The 23,185-nt window shown below is 54.3% G+C and overlaps 1 protein-coding gene across 2 annotated transcripts; it reads left to right on the plus strand.

Moving 5' to 3' along the window:
- Positions 1-855: 855 nt before the first annotated feature.
- PLCD1 (phospholipase C delta 1) lies at positions 856-22,935 on the plus strand. 2 transcript variants are annotated; one of them, XM_065884915.1, is made up of 15 exons: positions 856-990; positions 8,654-8,818; positions 12,204-12,432; positions 18,691-18,820; positions 18,922-19,153; positions 19,752-19,953; positions 20,088-20,232; positions 20,309-20,458; positions 20,549-20,707; positions 20,939-21,098; positions 21,294-21,410; positions 21,809-21,987; positions 22,080-22,212; positions 22,289-22,438; positions 22,573-22,935. In XM_065884915.1, exons 1-15 carry the CDS (start codon positions 957-959, stop codon positions 22,656-22,658), a joined length of 2,271 nt encoding a protein of 756 aa, XP_065740987.1. In that variant the 5' UTR covers positions 856-956; the 3' UTR covers positions 22,659-22,935. The 2 variants fall into 2 exon arrangements, with proteins under 2 accessions (XP_065740987.1, XP_065740986.1); XM_065884914.1 differs by lacking the exon at positions 856-990 and adding an exon at positions 5,820-5,928 and having other exon boundaries at positions 22,573-22,658.
- The last annotated feature ends 250 nt before the right edge of the window (positions 22,936-23,185 follow it).

Consider the following 23,185-nt stretch of genomic DNA (forward strand, 5'->3'; position numbering starts at 1 on the left):
CCTTTCCCAAAAGTTGGTGGGCAGCAGGATCCTTCCAGGATCCCCCAGGACTTCCCCTGGAGGTCTCTGGGTACCTATAGAAAGGGTGTCAGGATTGCAAGAATTGATGGTGGGAGTATGTGGGAGGGGTCCATTAGGGACCCCTTGTCCAGACAGCCCCTTGGGAGGCCACCCAAAGAAGGTACCCTGGAGATCGCCAGGAGTTTGGGGTGTGAGGGGCTCAAAGGAGAGCTCTCTGCACCTACCTGCTCTAAGTTTTATGGCTTCCGCCCCAGCCCCCCGCCAAGGGCACTTCTGGGGTTAGAAACTTCCCAGCGAGCCGGGAGGGGACCCTTCTCCAGACTAGGTCCAGGCATGCCTCTCCAAGGACCTCCTCACTCGCGTCCGTGCACCCATTTTGCAGAAGGGAAAGCAGACATCCGGGGAGCAGCGGCTGGCGCCTGGACTCCGAGGCTCCCTTTCGCACCAGCTCGGCTGGGCGTCGAACGTTACGCGGTTCCTGCCCCAGAAGGACTCCAGATTCTTTCGTGCATCACCCCAACCCCGGCGAGGCGCCCACAGGCAGGGAGTGGGACCGGGCCGCCGGCGATAATGACAGGGTCCGCGGCCTGTGGGTGGCGGTGGCTGAGGAAGCCAGAGAGATCCGGCTATTTCTGGCCGGGACGCGCCCACAGGCCTGGGCCAGGGATGGCCCGGCTTCCCGGTCCCCACCTCTGCCCTCCTCCCCAACCCCCAGGAGGGGCGGGGAGAGGCGCTGGTTGGAGGGCCCAGGGGGCGGGGGCGGGGGCGCGGGCGGGCGGGGGGCGGAGCGGAGTCCCGGGAGCATCTCCGGTGTCCTCCCTCCGCAGTCCATTCGGGGCCCTCCTCTGCACTCCTCTCGGACCCGAGGCCGCCCGCGCTGTCGCTGCGGACGAGTGTCCCGCGGCGCCCCTCTCCCGCCGCGCCGTCCGTCGGGCATGGACTCGGGCCAGGACTTCCTGACCCTGCACGGTGAGTACTCGGCCGGCTCGCGGGGGCACCCCGCCTGGGCCGACCTCGAGGAAAGCCGTTCCCGGTCCAGGATGGGGGACCCCCGGTTCCTCGGCCGCCCTCCGCCCCGCCCCGGGCCCGCCCCTCGTCCCTTTTGTCGCACGGAGGAAATCTCCACCCGGGACTGCCGGGCGCAACCCTGGGCGTTTCCAGGCTTGTTCCCCAGACCCGGCCGGTGGGGAGAAGGGTGCGAGTCTGAAGATTTCCCTAAAGACGAGCCCCGGCCCTTCCGCCTCGGGGACTCCCCCTCTCCCTATCCTAGTCACGGAAGGGTGGGCTCCAGGGTCCGGCGCGCTCGGAGGGACCGAGGAGGAAAGGAACCAGCATCCACGAACAACTGAGTTATCTTCGCCCAGTCCGGGCCGCCCAGAGAGGCTCCCCAAAGCCCAGGCGTGCCTGGACCGCGTCAGGCAGCGTAGGTGTGGCGGGGTGGGAAGGCTGGGGCGAGGAGGTGTGCGAGGTGAGGTCGGGCCGCGCCGCAGTAACTGCCCAGCGCAGAAATCCTAGTCAACGACGCCCGGACTGGGAGGGGCAGCCTGATCGCCCCCATCTGCGCACCCTCCTGGCCGGACAGGCCTGAGTCTCAGCTCTAACTGCCTGCTGCTACCCCCCTTTGTCCAGCCGAGCTCTGTCTTTTCCGATGGACCGGGAAACAGTCTGGACCAGCTCCTTGCCCTATAGCTGTCTCTCCAGGAGAGAGGGCAGCCGCGGGCTCTGGACTGCAGGGACTGGAGGTCTCCTAGCTGCACGGGGCCCCCAACCTGGACCTGGAATCTCTTTGCTCCAGCCTGGGGACTCACCCACTTTTAGCGTGCTTTGCCCTCCTGCGCCCCAGGTCATCTGCCAGCTCAGCAAACCCTGCCTCTCTTGCACCAATCACCGCTTAACCCGATCTCCCTCTGTTTTCTAGTACCTCTGGAGTCCTTTAGTGCCCACCACCTATCCACCTAAACCATTCATGGATATAACAGAAGGGAAAGAGAAAGGCAGAGCCCTCCAGCTGTCCACTAGAGACCCTCTGGAATTCAGGGACACTCGGAGGCGTTCCTTTCAGCCAGTGCCCAGTCTGTCTCATTTTCCTGGTTGGCCCAGATCTGGTCCCCATGGCCCAGAGACACCTTGCTCAGTGCCCAGAGCTGTTACCCTCACACCAGTAGCCTCAAGGCAAACTCTTTCAGGGTCATGGGATCCCTGCCCTTTCCAGGGCTCCCTCTTCTCCTCTCAGGACAGAGGTGTCTCAGTGCTCCTGCCACCCTGGCAGGAAGGGCGGCTGGGCAGCTCAGAGGATCACAGTAGAGATCTCTGCTTTCTCTCTCATCATCCCTTAGCTAGTGCTGTGTACCCTGCAGACTGCCACCTCTTCTGTGCCAGCTTCATATTCAGGCCTCCTACAAGCCCTCTGATCGCCTCTGGCTACAGCTGTAGACTCAGCTCATGTTAGAATGGGCTGCATCCTCAGGCATCTGTGCCTTTGTCCGGTCTCTGTCCCTGGGCAGCCCTGGTATCTTCCCTGGAGAGGAAGCCACGTGGAGGCTCATTCAGCACCTCCCAGTTTTGTGGCATGGGCTTGGCAGCCCTGGTCCATTGTGTTTGAGACCTGCCTCCCAAGTGCCTGACAGTCCAGCTCTTCCTGCGGAGCTGGCAAGAACAGTGCGATCCCAAGCTGTCTCCCTGAAGGCCCTGCTGCTTCTAGCTCATCACCCAAAATTACGTCCCTTAACTGCCTTTTGTTCCCCCTGCAAACCATATCGGCAAGCAAGAATCTGTCAAGGAGAATTGGTGGTGGAAGGGTGTAGTCACTGTGCCCTGTGCTGTTCCAGGTTGTTTACACTTCCACTGGAGAGTCTGCATCTCTTTCATATTTTGGGTCCTCTAGCACTGGACACACTTTCTGGCTTGGGCAGTTGGGGGTCTGCTGCAGAAAGGCTCCCTCCATTGGCCTGGGGGGGTATGGGGGCCACCTAGATAAGAGATGTCCCTTCTGTCCTCGCCCCAGATGCATGCATGTCTGTATGTAGTATACAGACATGGATTATGGAAGTAGACTACCTGGGTTCAAGTCTTAGCTTTTTCATCTTAGACAAATCCCTTGACTTCTTGGTGCCTCAGTTTTCTCATCTGTAAAATGGGGGATAAGAACACTACCTCCCTCATGGATTGCAGTAAGGATTGAATGAGCTAACACATACAAGGCAATAATGAGAACAGTGCCTAGTACCAGCAGGTACAATGTTCCTAAAGGAGGCCCACCCCCCAAGTGACCACGTCATGTGAGTACTTTGTGAGATGAGGGGGAATAAGGTAGTCCCTAACCAGGAAAAAAGTGACCAGAACCCTTAAGAATCAAAGGGCTCCTGGGGAATTCCCTGTCGGTCCAGTGGTTAAGACTCCATGCTTCCACTGCCAGGGGCCGGGGTTTGAGTCCTAGTCGGGGAACTCAGATCCTGCAAGCCATGCAGTGAGGCCAAAAAAAAAAAAAAAAAAAAGAAGAATCAGGGGCTCCTTCTGGTGCTTCTGAAGCCCTCAGACTGACGCTGTAGTCCCCTGGCCTCCTTCCCTACCCTACTTCCTTTGCTTGCTCCATTCTAGCCAGGCCTGCACTGGCTTCTCCAGCAGGTCCCCAGATGTACCCAAAAAGACCTAACTGCCCAAAGCTCTCCCCTCACTGAACACATCCACCTCCACCTACACTAACTATTCAAACACTGAATCCCTCCCGCCCCACTGTAAAACCTGGCATTAGTAAAAGTGCAAGGTAGGGTGTAAGAGGGGCCTCATCTTGGTCCCAGGAGACCTGGGCTGCAGTCCTAGACCTGGGTTCCAGTCCTAGCTTTGCCTCTACTTACACTGTGACCCTGAGCAAGTCCCTTTGCCTGTCTGGGCCTGTTTTCTCATCCACGGGAAAGCAATTCCTACTGATAGGGGATGTTGTGAGGATAAAGCACTAGTGGGCAAAGGAATTCTAGGTTGGCAAAGAAGCCAGTACCCCCAAGAGATAACGGTTCCAGATCCATCATAGCAATTTGGGGTAGCCAGACCTCTACCCTCCTCAATTATGTTTCAAAGCTGTCTGTCCCTGGGATTCCATGCCCACACAACACAGACACACACTGATCCACACTGACCTTAACTTTTTTGTGCCCTGGACCACTTTGGCAGTTAGGTGAAGCCTGTGGACCCCTTCTCAGGATCATGTTTTTAAATGCATCAAATAAAATACATAAAATAAAATACATAAGAATTCAAAGGAAGCAAATTGTATTGAGATGTGATTCTATCCATAGGTCCTCGGGGAGTCCTTGGCCCTCTGATTAAACCATTAAACCATCACGTGGTTTCTCTAAAACAGAGGTTCCCCTTACAATCAGCTCCCTCAGCTCCAAATGAAGAACAATATTTCTGTGCCCATATTCCAGCTCATCTACATTAACACACATTCTCATGATTTATTTTTCTCCGAGGTGTGACCTTAGGCAAGTTGCTCTGCACTTCAGTTTGTTATTATTGCTGTGCTTGTCTGTGCTAATAACTGGCTTTGCCAGTGACTCACTGTCAACGCTGGTGACTGGAGCTGCGGTGAGGCGGGTGAAGGAACTATTCAGAGGTGGGGAGTAAAAGAGAGGAGTGAGTCAGGCCTCTGGGTGGTGTCCTGACGTTGGCACACAGTAGGGGCTCCATAAATAATTGCTGGGTGAATGAAAAGCAAGACGTAACTTACATGAAAGGGCCCACTGTTCCGAGCACACTGGCAGCACAGTTTCATATGGAGTTGGAGTCCTCCTCACCTATTTATCAAAGCAAGCCTGTGTTAATGGACTCACTTTTAAGACCAGCATTTTTTCAAGAATTCCATTCGCATTTGGAGCCTTGGAGATTATCCCACTCAGGTAGCGGAACTCTCAGAGAAGGAAACAGGCCTCCCTGAGGTTTACATGTGAGGCAACAGCCCGTTGAGTCACAATGGATTCGTTGAGGAACTGAAGTAAAATATTTGGCGGGTTCCACTGTCCGGCCCGGGCTCCATCCCCGGCTGCTTCCTATCCCGCCCCACCCGGTTGTCCGCTAGACTCTGCAGCCCAGACTGCCGCCCGGCCGGGCTTACCTCCCGGCTCACTCTTGCCCAGCCCTCCAGTCCTCTGCCAGGCCTCCAGCTGAGTGTTTAGAATTCGCGGCTCAGGCTCCGCCCCCTGGTAGGACTGCCTCCACAGTCGAGGTTCCGGCCCTCCCTGCCGGAAACAAAAGGCCTTTACAGTGAGGGACCCTCCCCGGGTTTGTCCCCTGGGCCCTGGCTCCGCCCCCGGCCGTCTTGCTGGCTACCTCTGCCCCACGTCGCCTCGCAGACTCGGCTCCTCCCGCTCCCCACCTCTTTGGCTCTGGCTCCACCCTAATCCGCTTTCTGGGCTCTGACTTTCACCACTGATCTTCCCGAGTTATGGATTTGTCCCACTTCACCTCCCGGCCCCGGTTCCTCCTCCTCCTCTCCCCGCCTTGATTCCGCTCTCGCCGCACCTCCTGGGGGCATCGGTCCTGCCCCTCTGGAACTGTCCCTGCCTCCTAGGGTATGGCCCCGCCCCTTCAGCACAGATTTCTGTATCGCCCCGCCTCTAGAGCCACGGCCCGACCCTTCACTGCCCCGCCCCCACGGGTTCTAGCCCCGCCCATCCACTCCAGGTCTCCGCCCCTGCTCCACTCTTAAGGAGGCCGTTCCGCTCCTAGGGCCAGGGCTGCCTTCTGGACGCCACACTGTCCCGGGCCAGGCTCAAATGGCGGCGGGGGCACTTCGGAACGTCATGCAGTGCCTGGGGGTCAGGCGCCGAAGCTGGAGCCAGAGCCGCTCCAGAGAGCTCTACCTGCAGGAGCAGAGCCTCGAGGTGGCAGGTCTCAATGAGCAGAGGCTGGGTAAGGGATGCAGGGCGCCCCCCCCCCCCCCCCGCCCCGCCCCGAGATCTGCGGAGGCTGGGAAGACAGCTGGGACAGGACTCAGACTGTATGTTCCTGATCTCGGGGACTGGACCTGTATAGTTCTGTGAGTGTGTGACCCACGGTGGGGCTGTGTTTGCGGGCATGGCATGTGGAGTGAGTACTGGGGGTGGGGATTGGTTACCCTGCACCTTGCCACCCCCAAACCATCCTGTTTACAAACCTAGTGGTGATTCTGTCACTTGTATGGTAGTGGGGGCCACTGTGCAGCAATGATGATATGCAATGCTGTGTAACCAAGTGGCACCAGTGTGACAGTGTGCGATCCAGGGTGATGCTGCGTACCATGTGTGACTGTGGGTGATCCAGGTGACTGAGTGATTCTGTCTTCTCTGTTATGGTGTGTGTGTTCTGTGGGTTTTCTGCTGTTACTCTTTGTGGCAGCATGCCCCTGAGAGGTGGCATTGGCCCTGTGGGCAAGCTTCTGAGTCCCGACTCTACTATGTAACTTCCTTGAGCCTCAGTTTCATCATCTGTAAAATGGGAACAATGATAGTGCCTTCCTCACAGGGTTGTTCGAGGGATTAAATGTGCTAAGAACAGGATCTTATTCAAACATGAACTATTATTATTATTATGGTGACTGCTATTATTATGACGACGATGATGTTCTGGCACTGTACGTTGTGTGGCTGTGTGTGACTCCATAATAATATGTGTCACCGTGTGTGGCCCATTGTCTCTTCCCGGTTGTGTATGGCAGTACGTGATGAGTACGGTGGTGTGGTGTGTGTGGCTGTGTATGTGTGTGGCTATATCTGTGTAGCTGTGTATTGCTGTGAGTCCCAGACTCAGTTTGTTTCCATTAGGCCTCACCCTAGGTACATGGGCAGGGCTCCTGGCACCGCCCCCACCGCCAGCCTCCTATTAGCACTGTAGCCCCTCTGCACTCCCCATAGGTGCCACTAGCCTGGGCAGGTTGGTGAGGCTGCAAGGTCAAGCCAGGGGCCCCTGAGCTCAGAGGCCCCTCAGCACCACCCTCCCACAGGAGGAGAAGGTGCTTTAGCTGAGTGAGTGGGGCTGAGTGAAGGGCCCATAGACCTTCTGGGTGCTAAGGGAGCAAGGGAGGGGGGGCGGGCAGCCCAGAGGCCTCAGAAACAAAAGGGCCTCAAATGAGGCTCAGAGATGGAGGTGTTTGCTTAGGTCGCCCAGCGGCCTGGAGGGCCACTAATATCAAGACCCGCCTTGGGACCGAGGTCTGTGTTCCGGAAGCCATGTCGGCAACCAGGGGACTTATCTCTGCCTGACCGCAGACAGGGCCGCAGTCTGGCTCCAGGACAGGATGAACATGTCATCTGCTCACAGCCTTTTCCAGAACCGGAGGGTGGGGCTCACCTTCCGCCCCTGTGCGCCGCCCCTCCCCCCATCTGTGCCATGTGCAGTGGCTTGTGGTAATGCCCTAGCCGGGGAGGGGCGGTACAGCCAGAAGCCAGAGGGTAAGGAGATGACCCCCCGCCAGCTGACCTCAGCCTCGGAAAGGACAGTGGAATCCCCCAGCTGAGCTGAGGCTGAGGCTGCTCCCTCCTCCGGCGGCTGGGAACTACCCTTCCCAGCCCCTGTCTGGAGCCCCACAGACACAGCCACCAGTGGAGGACATCCTACAGGAGCCCCCTCCTCCCTCAGAGGGCCTCCCCTGGGGCTGGAGGGAAACTGCTGACACTAAGGCAGGGGATGGAGAGAGCTGGGACCAAGGTGGGGGAAGGTCACATCAGACTGTCACCTCTGAGGAGGTCTTGAGACACCTCCCTACCCAGTGTTGTTGGGGGAACAGAGGCACAGAGAGGGAAGGTTTCCTGAAGCCATGGGTGTGGGGGGGCTGTTAGCACGTGGCTGTGTCTCCACTGGAAGCAGGAGATTGGGGAGGGTAAGGGGGTGGGTGGCTGAGGCCCGGGGAAGTGGTCCAGAAGATTCTGTAGGTCCTGAGTGTGTGTGGAGCAGGCTGGCTGGGGCATAGGGAGTGGGGTCATGGATAAACTGGGAGAGCCCATCAGGGGCTGGGGATCTGGGTTCAGAAAGGAAAAGCCTATAGGCCTAGGCACGGGCCCCTCAGACTGGACTCACACGGTCCCTGATGCCACCACTCTGCTGGAGCAGAAGGGTAAAGATTGCTGAAAAGCCACAGAGTTTTTGTTTTGGGGCCAGAAGTGAGGTGAGGTAGTCCATCGGCTCTGAATAGAGCTGGCTGCTGGACTCCATGTGGCCAGGGTGATAGGCTAGGGTGGTCTTTTGGTCCCAGCTTCCTTCAGATCACTCTGACCCCTAGGAGAAGCCCACTAAGTCTTTCAGAGCCAGGCCATTTCCTAGGGGTCTGGTCACCCAGGAACCAGGTGTTCTTGAATTAGCTGCCCTCTCTTTGTCCATTCAGCTGTGGGTGGCAGGTCATAGTGTATAAAGTGTGGCCTTGAGTGGGTGGGTGTCCAAAGGTTTACGTGGCCTCAGCTGGCAACACAGATGCCTTCCTGGAGAAGGCAGGGCTCCAGAATCAGGTTGGAACAAGGGTGACGGAGGGAGAAGTGAACAGAGAGCTGAGGATGAGACTGGTGAAAAATGGGCTGAGAGGGTCCAGTGGTGGGCATGGCCAGCATGGGGCCTGGGGCAGCAGGGACCCTAGAGGAGGTAGCATCTTACCAGCTCTGCTCCCTAGGTCTACAGGATGACAAGGACCTACAGGCACTGCTGAAGGGCAGCCAACTCTTGAAGGTGAAGTCCAACTCATGGCGGAGAGAACGCTTCTACAAGCTGCAGGAGGACTGCAAGACCATCTGGCAGGAGTCCCGCAAGGTCATGCGGACCCCAGAGTCCCAGCTGTGTGAGTGCCCTGGGCTGCAGGGGGAGGGGCAGGGTGCTGCACCTGCGCTTGGTTGGGGAAACTGACACTGGTCAGGGTGGGGTGGGGCTGGAGGTCAGTTGTGGACCAGGACCAAAGGTAGGAAAACTGAGGCCTGGCCTGGTGGGGCAGAGGTTGGTCATGCAAACAGGACCAGATATGGGGAAACAGCCTGGCCAGGGTTGGGGAGAGGAGCCAGTTAAATCACTGATAGGGAAACTGAGGCTTAGCCTGGGCTAGAGAGGGCAGTCATGGACCAAGGACCACAGATGGAGATGCTCAAGCCTTTTGGGGGTGGGACTCCATAGCCATGACCACAGATGGGGAAAGCCAAGCTCCCAAGTAGGGAGGGAGCTAGACAGTGTTGCCTGAATTCCCAGGTAACCACCCGGACATTTGTGGGAAGGAAGGAAGGAGGGAGGACTAGGGCCCAGGTGTGGTGAGGCCCAAAGTCCAGGGGTAGATAAGGCCCTTCCAGGTAGCAGTGGCCAGGATGTGAGGTGGGGCTGCGGGAGGCAGCTCCTCCCTGGGCTGGGACCAGAAAGAGAGCCTGGGGTGGAGCAGGGCTGGGACTTGCACAGAGAGGCCTTGGCTGGGCAGCTCCCTTGGGGTGGACCCGAGGGCTTTCTGGAAGCTTTAGAAAAGGTCCAAGAAGCCAAAGCTCAGGTCTGCAGATGGAGAGTGCCTCCTGCAAGGTCTTAGGAAGAAAGTTCTGCCAACTGCTGCTGCCCTTTTACACAGAATGCCCTAAAAATTTTGTAAAATGAGAGGTTCCCTCTACACCTTTACTTGGTGGGAAAATTCTAGACCAAAGCTATCCAAAAGAACTTTCTATGATAATGGGAATGTCCTGTATCTGTGCTGTCCAATATGTCAGCTACTAGCCACCTGTGGCCATTGAGCACTTGAACTGTGGCTAGTGTGACTGAGGAAATGAATTTTTTTTTTTTGGCTGTGCCACTGCACGGCAAGTGAAATCTTAGTTCCCTGACCAGGGATTGAGCCTGAGCCCCCTGCTTTGGAAGTGTGGAGTCTTAACCACTGGACTGCCAGGGAAATCCCACAAATTCTTAATTTTACAGAACTTTAACTAATTTATATCTAAACAACCACATGTGGCTGGGGGTACAGAAGGATCACTGCGGCTGGATTTCTCACACAGTCCAAGTCCCTGGAAATCCCTCACCCATTCACCTGCCCTCGGCTGTAGAGATGGGGCAGGCAGGATCAGCCCACTGGCAGGTCTCTGGGGAGTGAGACCAGACACAGGTGACAGGGCCCAGGTGGGAAGGGGGCAGGAGAAAAGGGAGGGGCAGCCCACTGAGGGTGTCTCAGGAAGGGTCTGCCAGGCCCCAGGACACTGGACAGAAACCTGAGAAGGTGTTGCCTGTGGCAGGTCAGAGGGGAGGCAGGACAGGAGCAGGGTCGGATTCGGAGAGCCCGGCTGGGTCCTGGGGGCAGTGGGCCATGGGAGGTCTGAGCAGGGCAGGGCAGGGTGGGAGGGGATGGAGCCTGAAGCGCTCTCAGGAAACTACCCTGCGTGCCTGTTGGCCACGTAACACAGGAGTGACCTGGCCCTTGCCTCTGTCTGTGGCTCCAGCCAGGTTCCTTCACAGGCCTCTGCCCTGATATGGGGTTTCCTGTTAGATGCTGGTGGTTGGCAGCACCGTGGGAATGGGGCATCATACTGTCTGAGCCCTGGGGACTCCTGGGAGCCCACCCCCCAGCCAGTACACGTGCATGGTTCCCAGTGTGAGCCAAGCACTTGGCGGGGGTGGGCAGGGGGCAGACTGAGGAGTGGGAGATGTGGGCCTTTCCAGACCTGGGCTGGTGAGCTGGGAACCTCATACCGGCACAGCTGGGAGCACAAGGGCAGGAGGAACCTCCCGGGCAGGAGACCCAGTGTGAGCAAAGGTGCAGGGGCAAGAACAAGGAAGGGCCGTGAGTGAGGGGCCTGCACCCTGACAGGAGGGGCCACAGGGGCGACAGGTTGGGGGTTGGGCACCAGGTGTGCTCTGGTGAGGAGCATGGCTGGAAGAGGGCTTTTTCCATGTCAGAGACCCAGAGACAGGTCTGGGCTGAGCATGCCCATCGGGCTGCTTCCCTCCTCTAAGTGAGCAGTGAGACTGCCCTCCACTGTGCTCCCCCCCCCGGGGAAACTGAGGCCAGGAGATGGGGGAGGGGAGCAGTCCCCAGTTCTCTTTGCCTCTGCTTCCTGGTCCGGAAGTTGCCCCCATCCCGAAGCCACTAGCCTCCCTCAGCTCTGGTTCCCATAGGCAGATAAGGATTATCATCAGCAGGGAAGGCGTCTGGATTCTCTCTCCGGTGCCGGTGCGGGAGCTGGCCTCCGCTGCCCAGGCTTCCTGTTTCCACTCCCAGCCTGGGGCAGCTACAGCTGGTGTGGGACCTAGAGAGACACGGGAGGTTGTGAGCAGAGCGATTCAGCAGGGATATCCCCTGCATCCCACATGGCCCAGGGTTCGCGTGTCTCACACCTCAGAGCCTGCTTCCCGGACAGGCACATGCCACACATCTGGGGCCTGCAGGTGGCCAGGAGGCCACCACCGGGAAGAACAGGCAGGCCCTCAGCCAGAGCTGGTCTAGACCCAGGAAAGATGGACGTGGATGGCTCAGGATGGGGATGGGGATGGGGCAGGGGCAGGGGCAGAGCCTGGCTCCTGATGCAGGGAGGCCCAGCATGAGCCCCTCCCAGCCAGGCCAGGGCGGGCACCTTGGGGTTTCAGGCAGATGAGCAGGGCCTTGCTGCTCCCTAAAGCTTGGAAGGTTGGGCTGTGACAGGACAGCCCCCGTCCCTGGTTCCCAAGGGCAGAATGATGTCATCTCAGACCCCCAGGGGCACCCTCCAGTCTACCTCTTGGGATCCTGGAGCACCCTTCCTGCCAAGGGGCTCCCTGAGATCAGGACACACAGATACATGCAGGGCAAGGTCCTGGCCGCTCCCCTGACACAAGCACTCCCCCCTCTGTCCGGAGAGGGGCCTGGAGGCTCCCATGGCTGAGAGGGAGGCTAAGGGCCCAAAGTCAAGCACAACAGGAGAATGTGTGGCCTCCTCTCCGTCACAGGCCCCAAGCTCCAGAATGGTCTCTCTCTATCTCTGTCTGAGAGCCCTGCCCTGCCCCACTCCTCTCCCAGGGGCCCTGCTTCTTTCCAGCACAGAAACAGGAGGCCTGGGACCCTAGGTGCCCTTCCCGCCCTAAAGTCAATCTCTCTCTGCCTGGGCGTTTCCACTCTGCACGCTATAGCTGTGTCTCGTTCCTTCTCCACCTCAACCTCTTTTTGTCCCCCGCTCTGCCCATCTTCCTGCCCCTCACGGCTCTCTCTGCCCACCTCCACCCCCTTCTTGCAGTCTCCATCGAGGACATTCAGGAGGTGCGGATGGGGCACCGCTCAGAGGGCCTGGAGAAGTTTGCCCGCGACGTGCCTGAGGACCGCTGCTTCTCCATCGTCTTCAAGGACCAGCGCAATACTCTAGACCTCATCGCCCCATCGCCCACTGAAGCCCAGCACTGGGTGCAGGGCCTGCGCAAGATTGTCCATCACTCGGGCTCCATGGACCAGCAGCAGAAGCTGCGGCAGTATCCTTTTGGTGGCAGTGGGTCCAGGCCCAGCGGGTGGTTACTGGCTATGGTCGTCCCCAGGACAACCTGGGTATGGAAGACACGCAGCTTGGGCCATCATACCAAAATACCATAGACTGAGTGGCTTAAACAACAGAAATTAATTTTCTCACGGTTCTGGAGGCTGGAAGTCCAAGGTCAGGGTGCCAGAGGGTCGGGTTCTGGTGGGAGCTCTCTTCCTGGCTTGTAGATGGCTGCCTTCTTTCTCACTGTCTTCACATGGCAGAGAGAGAGAGAGAGCACAAGATCTCTGGTGTCTCTTCTTTTTTTCTTTTCTTTTTTTAAAGATAAATTTATTTATTTGTTTGTTTATTTTTGGCTGCATTGAGTCTTCGTTGCTGCCCGTGGGCTTTCTCTAGTTGTGGGGAGTGGGGGCTACTCTTTGTTGCAGTCCGCGGGCTTCTCATCGTGGTGGCTTATCTTATTGCAGAGCACAGGCTCTAGGCGCACAGGCTTCAGTAGTTGTGGCAGGCGGGCTTCAGTAGTTGTGGCACACGGGCTCAGTAGTTGTGGCTTGTGGGCTCTAGAGCGCAGGCTCAGTAGTTGTGGCGCACAGGCTTAGTTGCTCCGTGGCATGTGGGTTCTTCCCAGACCAGGGCTCGAACCCGTGTCCCCTGCACTGGCAGGCGGACTCTGAACCACTGCACCACCAGGGAAGTCCCTCTGGTGTCTCTTCTTTTATGGGCACTAATCCCATCATGAGGCCCCCACTCATGACCTCATCTAAGTCTCTCAAGGCCCCATCTCCAAATACATCCCATTGAGGGTTAGGGCTTCAACATATGAATTTGGGGGAACACAAAGGAAGCAGGGAGGGTACTTGGAGCCCTCTTTGGTCTACTCTGACCCAAGGGCCAGACAACAGTGCAGCCCCCTGAAGTCCCTCATCCCCCCTAGGTAACCAGCATGGAGTGGGGAGGCTGAGGGGAGCTGCCTGCTTCAGTGGGAGACCTAGTCTCAGATATTTTAATGTTTCCTAGAGTTAACGGCATTTTTTTCCTCTGGGAGTTTGGGAGGCCATGATACACTCCCACTTGCCCCCATATCCTGTGCCACTCTTTGGGGAGTCATCACGTTCCCCCAGTCCCGGTGTGCAGGCCAGCCTGCGGGCTTGAAACAAATTCACTTCAAAGTCCAGGGGCACAGCAACACAGTAGTCTACGGTTCAAAGTGATCAGCCTTCTGGTATGTAGGATTAGGGTGGAACCAGCACCGGCTCCTTTTTTTTTTTTTTTTTTAAATGACAGCTTTATTGAGATATAGTTCACATACCATATAATTCAGCCACTTAAAGTGTACAAGTCCATCTTTTTAGTGTATTCAGAGTTATGCAACCATCACCCCCAAAAGACATCCCATGCCCTTTAGCAGTCTCCATTTCCCCACAACCCCCAAGCCCTAGACAACCACTAATCTACTTTCCGTCTCTATATATGTGTCTTTTCTGGACCTATTATATAAATGGAATCACACAGTCTCTTGTGACTGGCTTCTTTCACTTAGCATAATGTTTTTAACGTTCATTCATGTCTTAGCCTGTGTTTGTACTTCATGCCTTCTGTTTGCCTAATAGTATTCCACTGTGTGGCCATTGCACATTTTACTTATCCAATCAGCAGTTGATGGACATTTGGGTTTCTGCTTCTCTGAATAATGCTGCTGTGAACATTTGTGTATAAGTTTTTGTGTGGACATATGTTCTCATTTCTCGAGTATATACCTAGAATTTCTGAGTCTTGTGGTGACTATATATTTAACCTTTTGAGGAAATGCCAAACTATTTTCCAAAGAGGAAATTTACATTCTCACCAGCAGTGTCTGAGAGTTCTGATTTTTCACATCTTCACTAACCCTTGCTATTATCTGCCTTTTTTTTTTTATTATTATAGCCATCCTTGTGGGTTTGAAGTGGCATTTCACTGTGGTTTTGATTTGCATTTCCTTGATAGCTAACGGTGTTGAGCATCTTTACATGTGGTTATTGGCCATTTGCATATCTCTTTGGAGAAACAGCTATTCAGTAGATCCTTTGCCCAGTTGTTGTTGTAAAGTTCTTTTCTTATGGATCTATTTATTTTAATTTTAAATTGTGGTAATATACACATAACATGAAATTTACTATCTTAACCATTTTTAAGTGTACAGTTGTGTTAAGTACATTCACATTGTTGTGCAACCATTTCCAGAGCTCTTTTCATCTTGTAAAACTGAAACTCTGTACCCATTAAACAGTAACTCCCCATTCCACCCTCCCCCAGGCCCTGGCAACCACTGTCGTACTTTCTGTCCCTATGAACTTGATTACTCTTAAGTTCCTCATATAAGTGGACTCATACAGTATTTGTCATTTTGCCACTAGCTTATTTCACTTAGCATAATGTCCTCAAGTTTCATCCATGTTGTCACATGTTAGAACTCCCATCCTTTTAAATGCTGAACAATATTCCATTGTATGTATATACCACACTTTGTTTATTCATTTGTCCATTAATGGACACTTAGGTTGCTTCCACTTTTTGTCCATCATGAATAATGCTGCTATGAACAGGGGTGTACAAGTATCTTTCTGAGGCTCTGTTGTCAATTCTTTGGGGTATATACCAAGAAGTCAGATTGTTAGATCATATGGTAATTCTATTTTCAATTTTTTTGAGGACCCACTATACTGTTTCCTATAGCATCTGTACCACTTTACATCCCCACCAACAGTGCACAAGGGTTCCAGTTTCTCCACGTCCTTACCAACACTTGTTATTTCTTTTTTAAATAGGTGGTTTTTAAATACTGTGGTTTTGATTTGCATTTCCCTAATGATTAATGATATTGACCATTTTTTAATGGTCAATTTTTGTATATCTCCTCTGGAGAAATGTTTATTCAGATCTCTGGTCCATTTTTTTTTTTTTTTTTGGCGGTACACGGGCCTCTCACTGTTGTGGCCTCTCCCGTTGTGGAGCACAGGCTCCAGGCACGCAGCGTCAGCGGCCATGGCTCATGGGCCCAGCCGCTCCACAGCATGTGGGATCTTCCCGGACCGGGGCACGAACCCGTGTCCCCTGCATCGGCAGGCAGACTCTCAACCACTGCGCCACCAGGGAAGCCCTCTGGTCCATTTTTTAATTGAGTTGTCTTTTTATTATTGAGTTGTAAGAGGTTTTTTTTTAATATTCTAAATATTTTAAAAATATTCTAATATTTAAAAAATATTCTTAGCAGATATACGCTCTGCAAATAATTTCTCCCATTCTGTGGGTTCTTTTCTTTTTTTGGTGGTATTCTCTGAAGCACAGAAGTTTTTAGTTTCAGTGAAGTCTAATTCATTTACTTTTTGCTTTTGTTGCTTGTTTTTTTTGATGTCACATCTAACGTAAAGTCACAAACATTTACTCATATATTTTCTTCTTATAGTTTTAGCTCTTGCATTTAGGTCTTTGATCCATTTTGAGTTAGTTTCTGTGTATGGTGTGGTGAGGGATCCAACTTCATTTTTTTTTGCATGTAGAAATACAGCTGTTCCAGCACCATTTGTTGAAAAGACTATTCTTTCTTCATTGAATCGTCTTTACACCATCTTCAAAAAATCAACTGGCCATAAATATGAGGGTTTACTTCACGACTCTCAATTCTCTTCCATTTACCTAAATGTCTCTTCTCGCACCGGAATCACAACGTTTTAGCTACTGTAACTTTGTACGAAGTTTTGAAATCGTGAAGTGTGAGTCTTCCAAATTTGTTCTTTTGTTTTCAAGATTGTTTTGACTGTTCTGGGTCCCTTGAATTTCCATATGAATTTGAGGATTGGGTTGTCAATTTCTGCAAAGTAGCCAGCATGACTGTGATAGGTATTGTGTTGAATCTGTAGATCAGTTTGGAGAGTATTTCTCATTAAACAATATCAAGTCTTCTTTCTGATCAGCAAATATGGGGTATCTTTCCATTTATTTAGATCTTTAATTTCTTTCAACAATGTTTTGTGGCTTTCAGAGTATAAGTTATGTATTAAAAGAATTTGTATTTTTATTCATTTTGATGCTACTGTATGGAATTATTTTATTACATTTTCTGATTATTCATTGCCAATGTATATCCAACTCCTTTGGGGGACACATTTTGAACCCTGTTGGCTCCCTTTACTGTGTACTTTTCAGCATTTCAAAGACTTTTAAGTGTCTTTTCTCAAGGCTATGTCTGCCTGATTTTGAGCTTTCTTTTTTAAATTTTAATTGTTATTTATTTTATTTTTGGCCATGCCTCGAGGTACGTGGGATTTTAGTTCTAACCAGGCATTGAAACTGTGCTCCCTGCAGTGGAAGTGCAGAGTCTTAACCACTGGACCACCAGGGAAGTCCCTGAGCTTTCTTAAAAGCCCAATTCTGTGGCACTTTTGCGATAGTCACTCCTTTTGCACAGGCATGCACTTGGACAATCTCATGGCCTCTGCAGGCTTCTGCTGCCCAGACCTTGAGATCATAAAGTCATCCCAGCCTGCTGAAGAGCAGTTGGCACTGGGACCTCATGCTTGGGTGTACCACTCTGAACTTGATTTTTTAACCTGGAATTCTACTATAATTTTTTTTATGTAAATACACATATTTACATAAAACATACATATATATAAATAAAGGTTTAAAAATATGGGTAGGTTAGAATAAAATTTTAAAGGCCCAGAAAACCCACCTCCTCCAGAAACTGCTATTTGGGTTCTCCCTTTAATCTTTTCTGGCTGCATTTCATTTTGCCTAATGATGCGTTTGCTAAAAATAGTGGAGATTATAACATTTGTATCCATTTTCTGTGTAACATTATATCATAATTATTTCCCTGTGTTAGTATAGTCTCCATAAACAGCTTTATTAATGACTGTGTACTATTCCACTGAATGGATGGACTATAAATTAGTGATCCATGCTTTTAGTGTCAAACATTTCATTTCCTTCACCACTGTAAATAACATTGCAAAGAACTATGTTCATAAAACCTTTCAGTATTTAGGAGTATTTCCTTACCAATGGATTCCTAGAAGTGGAATTACTGAGTCAACTGATGTAACAGGTTAAAGCTTTAGCTATCCCTCTATCACTTTCCTAAGGGTTGTACTGATTTACTTTTTGCCCACGTGATGGATTTGAGTGTCCATTTCACCTCACCCTTACCTGCACTAGGTAATATACTTTTAAGTTGCTAAATTTTAGTTTAAGAAATTGCATCTCATTTCCAAATTGTTAATAACTTTGACTACTAGTAATGTTTGCAAAAGGTCAGTTTATATCCCTTTCTCATTTAGTTATTAGGGTCATCATACTGTTTTCTTTTTAATTAATTCTTCAAAGGCTTTGCTGCAAATGCTTCCCCCAGTCTGTCAGATAGATGACTTTAGTTTTTCTTTATTTAATCCTCAGAATTTTAAAAAGTTTATACGGCATGATTTATGTTGTTGTTTCTTTTGTGATTTCTTCTGAAGCCTGCTATCATGTTTTCATTGTGCTCATGAGCTCCCATGGTCTTGTTCTATAGTTAGCTCTCTGTTTTCTGTGGACTGTAGTGTGCAGCTCCTCCTTCTCTAGTTCTCAAGGTCAAGTCTGATGGGAGAGATAGAGGGAATGGCGAAGTGGAGGCCTAAGTGCCCCAATCATGACACCATGATCCAGGCTTTGTTTTTGCATGTGATGTCCCCACCTTCTGATCAGTGGCTTGAAATTTGCTGTTTCCTACTAAATAAGCCTCAAGTGCTTTCGTCAGAAAGCACTATATACTATATAGTGTATAGTATAATTATAGGCTATACAGATATATACTATATCTATAATTGGGTAACAATTATATACTGAAAAGGACATACCTTGAAATGTTAACAGTAGTTACCCCTGGGTGATAGGATTATGGGGACTTTGTTTATTTACTTTTCTGCATTTTCTAAATTGTCTGTAATGAACCCTTTTAGAGTGAGAAAAGAAATGTTTTTCAAATTTTGAAAGGGTTCAAAGCCAGAAAACAGGAAAAAGACTCCTTCACTGGATGTCACATTTCCTCCAAAGAGGCCACCAGGTCTTCCCTCTGAAATGAGGATATGCCAAAAGTCAGGCCTGCGGGGAGCTGTGTCTACAGGGGACCTCAGTCCACCTGGGCCCAGGAGTTGACCCTGAGCTTGAATCATGGCTGTGGCTGGGACCTCGGGGGTCCCAGGGCTCCTGGACTCTTTCCTTACTTCTTGCCCAGCTGGATTCATTCCTGCTTGCGAAAAGCTGACAAAAACAAGGACAACAAGATGAACTTCAAGGAGCTGCAGAACTTCCTGAAGGAGCTCAACATCCAGGTGGATGACAGCTATGCCCGAAAGATCTTCAGGGTGAGGCAGGATGTGAGGGCTGGGTCTGCCTGGCAGTGTGTCCTTGACTGCAGCCCGAGACCTGCTCTGAACCCTGCCCACCTGATGTCCTGGCTCTGCAGGAATGTGACCACTCTCAGACAAACTCCCTGGAGGATGAGGAGATTGAGACCTTCTACAAGATATTGACCCAGAGGAAGGAGATCGACCTCACCTTTAAGGAGGCTGCGGGCTCGGGGGAGACCCTGTCGGTGGATCAGTTAGTGGTCTTCTTGCAGCACCAGCAGCGGGAGGAGGCGGCGGGGCCTGCACTGGCCCTCTCCCTCATTGAGCGCTACGAGCCCAGCGAGATGGGTGAGGGCCTATGACCTGTAGTCCCAGGGCCACACAGGGTGGGGAGACCCCTGGGGAGACGGCAGCCCAAGAGTAGGGAGCTGGAGGGAAGGGGGCGCCTCAGCCAGCCAGGCCCAGAGCCCCTGGTCAGTATTTCTCTGCCCCAGGAAAGCAGATAGGAGGCAGGCACACTCTCTTGGTTCCTCCTTCAGGGGATTTGAGGACCCCTCCCCCAGGAAATGGAGAGGAGGCTGGAAAAGCAGGCACTTTTCCTACCTCCCTCTTTGTGCCCATGCTGGCCACAAAGCTTTAAGACGTCAGATGTGGGCCCAGTCCTGGAGAAGGAGGAGGTGAGGCCCTGCCCTCAGGGGGGCCTCACAGCATGGGGGACAGAGGAGGAGACAGGGCCCCACCCTGGGACAGTCACGGTCTGGTCAAAAGACTCGAGCTTAGCCGCTTCCAAGAGGTACCGAGGACCAGCTCAGGACGGGAGGCAGGGGGAGTGGGGGGAGGGGGAAGGGGGCCCCTGGGGAGTGGGGGGAGGGGGAAAGGGGCCCATCCCCCCAAAGCGGCGGCGCCAGCCTAGGGCTCTGACGGGCGCCGGCCTCCCGCCTCCCAGCCAAGGCGCGGCGGCAGATGACCAAGGACGGCTTCCTCATGTACCTGCTCTCGGCCGACGGCAGCGCCTTCAACCGGGCGCACCGCCGGGTCTACCAGGACATGGGCCAGCCGCTCAGTCACTACCTGGTGTCGTCCTCTCACAACACCTACCTGCTGGAAGACCAGCTCACGGGGCCCAGCAGCACCGAAGCCTACATCCGGTGGGGCCGGGAGACCTGGGCATGATGGGGCGGGGCCGGGCGGGACCTGGTCGTGATGGAGCGGGGCGGGGCCGGGCGGGACCTGGACGGGGCCTGGCCGGGACCGAGGGGCCTAGCCGCCGTCCCACTCGCAGGGCGCTGTGCAAAGGCTGCCGCTGCCTGGAGCTCGACTGCTGGGATGGACCCAACCAGGAACCGGTCATCTATCACGGCTACACCTTCACCTCCAAGATCCTCTTCTGCGACGTGCTCAGGGCCATCCGGGACTACGCCTTCAAGGTGGGCGCGCTTCTGGGCCTGAGGAAGGGGATGCTCGGGCCCACCCACCCCTCCTAATCCGCCCTTGGGCCTCCAGGTGTCCCCCTACCCCGTCATCCTGTCCCTGGAGAACCACTGCAGCCTGGAGCAGCAGCGTGTGATGGCGCAACACCTGCACACCCTCCTGGGCCCCATGCTGTTGGATCGGCCACTGGACAGGGTCACCAGCAGCCTGCCTTCCCCTGAGGTGCCCGATGGGGTGGGGTGCCCAGACGAGAGGGCAGGGGACTGGCCGGGAGGCCCGCCGCATCTTGACCAGCTGACACTCCACCCTTAGCAACTGAAGGGGAAGATCTTGCTGAAGGGGAAGAAGCTTGGGGGGCTTTTCCTCCCCGGAGGGGAAGGCAGCCCTGAGGCCACTGTGGTGTCAGACGAGGATGAGGCTGCTGAGATGGAGGATGAGGCAGTGAGGAACCAAGTGCAGCACAAGTCCATGGTTTGAGCGGGGGCTATGGAGCGAGGAGGGGAGGGGGGCCCTACCCCACCATCCCCCTCCATCACACTGTGGGGTGTTTGTCTTGTCCGGGTTCTCTGTGGCTGTCACTCAGACCCTCTGCTCCCTCTCTCTGTCTCCCTCTCTGTTCTCTCTGTATCTGGGTTTCTGGCTCTCTCAGTGCCCACCTGCCCCAACCTCTGAATCTAACTTGCGCCTCCCCATGGCCCCCAGGAAGACAAGCTCAGACTAGCAAAGGAGCTCTCAGATATGGTCATTTACTGCAAGAGCGTCCACTTTCTGGGCTTCCCCAGTCCTGGCACCCGTGAGCAGGCTTTCTATGAGATGGCATCCTTCTCCGAGAACCGCGCCCTCCGACTACTTCAAGAATCAGGTGAGCCCGGCCCTGTCCCCCCAGGGTGCTGTCCATCTGTCTGACCACCTGAGCTGGCCAGGGTCAGGACTGGCTCCCACCCCTCCGGACGTTGCCCAGAGCTGGCACCCCACGCTGTTACCAGACAGAGCTGGTAGGGAGGGGCTTGGACTCACCAGGAGGCCTCCGCTTCTGATGAGCCCACACCCCCCTCAGGAAACAGCTTTGTCCGCCACAATGTGAGTCACCTGAGCAGGATCTACCCCGCCGGGTGGAGAACGGATTCCTCCAACTACAGCCCTGTGGAGATGTGGAATGGGGGCTGCCAGATCGGTACGGGCTGGCTGGGGCTTGGAGGAGGCCTGGGTGAGGGTTTCTGCCTGGAGGGCCACGGGCCAGGAGCCTCTGGGGACCCAGGCAGAGCCAGATGCAGGGATCTGTGGGCTCAGGAGCTGGTAATCTCAGTCTGGAAATATCCCCCACCAGCAAATACAGCGTCTGAAATCCCATTGTTAGCACACTTGTCCTTTGAATTCTGGCACCAGAAATGGAATGCAAGGTTGGTGTGGTGGGTCAGTTAGGGTGGCAGGAGGGCAGTAGGCATTGGAGTGATCCTGGACCCTGCTTCTGCCTCACCGTGTGACTCTGGGCCTCAGTGTACCCCAAGCAGGCTGGGCTCTGGGGCCCCTGAGGCCAGCCCACAGCCTGTGACTGCTCCGTCCTGCCTGTAGTGGCCCTGAACTTCCAGACACCTGGGCCAGAGATGGACGTATACCAGGGCCGATTCCAGGACAATGGGGCCTGTGGGTATGTGCTGAAGCCTGCCTTCCTGCGAGACCCCAACTCCGCCTTCAACTCCCGTGCCCTGGCTCAGGGGCCCTGGTGGGCTCGGAAGCGGCTCAATGTCAGGGTATGGCCAGCCACCGGAGGGACAGGTGCCATGGGCCTCCCTTCCCCCTGGCTACCATCCTGAACCCTTAACTGTCCCCCGCCTTTCCTCAGGTCATCTCAGGGCAGCAGCTGCCAAAAGTCAACAAGAGTAAGAATTCAATTGTGGACCCCAAGGTGACGGTGGAGATCCATGGCGTGAGCCAGGACGTGGCCAGCCACCAGACCGCTGTGGTCACCAATAACGGTACATGCTGGGCCTGGGCTGGGCCCGGCTTCTGGAGCTGGTGTCCATGCTGTTGACATGGTGCCTGCACCCCTAGGTTTCAACCCATGGTGGGACACAGAGTTTGAGTTCGAGGTGATTGTGCCTGAGCTCGCCCTCGTGCGCTTTGTGGTGGAGGACTACGATGCCTCCTCCAAGAACGACTTCATTGGCCAGAGCACCATCCCCTTGAACAGCCTCAAGCAGGGTGAGTGTTTGTGGAGGGAGGGGACGACTCGAGGGGAGGCATCTCTTGGGAAGGGGCTGGCTACTCCTCAGATCATCCTCCCTAAGTGACCAGAACTCCCACTGTGCGCCCCTCCCTGCCCATCCGCCTGCCAGGATACCGCCACATTCACCTCCTGTCCAAGAACGGAGACCAGCACCCGTCTGCCACCCTCTTTGTGAAGGTGGGCCTCCAGGACTAGGCTCGGGGAGTCTGGTGAGGGCTGCCCCGAGCGGACCAGGCCCTCTGTCCACATCTGGGGGGCAGGACAGGGGCTGCTCCCAACCTCTCGCTCAGAGCTGGCAGCCCCACACTGCCCTCAGCTCCAACCTACTGTCTGTGTTGCTGCCTCTCGGGAGCCCAGGAGCTGGCCCAGTCCCTGGAGCTGTCCTCAATTCCGTTAGGAATGACACTGCAGCCCGCTCCGTCCTCCAGCCGGGCCCTAGGTTGAGGGTTTTTATAAAAATCATAAGACTAAGTACTGTCGTCTCTTTACCTGGACACCGGAAAAATCCCTGTAAAGCATGCGTGCGTGTTGGCGTGCCCCAGAGCACTGGAGCCCCAGCACCTCACTCTCCACCCTCACACTGGAGCAAGGGGGGACATCTGTCCCCTGGGCAGGAGGGACCAGCAAGAAACAAACCCCTGAATGGCGGAGGGTATGGAGGGCTCAGTCTTTGGAATGTCACGGCCGACCCCTCCAACCCCAGAGGCCCACTCTCCCAGAGG

The sequence above is a fragment of the Phocoena phocoena genome, chromosome 10 (genome assembly GCF_963924675.1).
Source record: "Phocoena phocoena chromosome 10, mPhoPho1.1, whole genome shotgun sequence".
Classification (NCBI taxonomy): domain Eukaryota; kingdom Metazoa; phylum Chordata; class Mammalia; order Artiodactyla; family Phocoenidae; genus Phocoena; species Phocoena phocoena.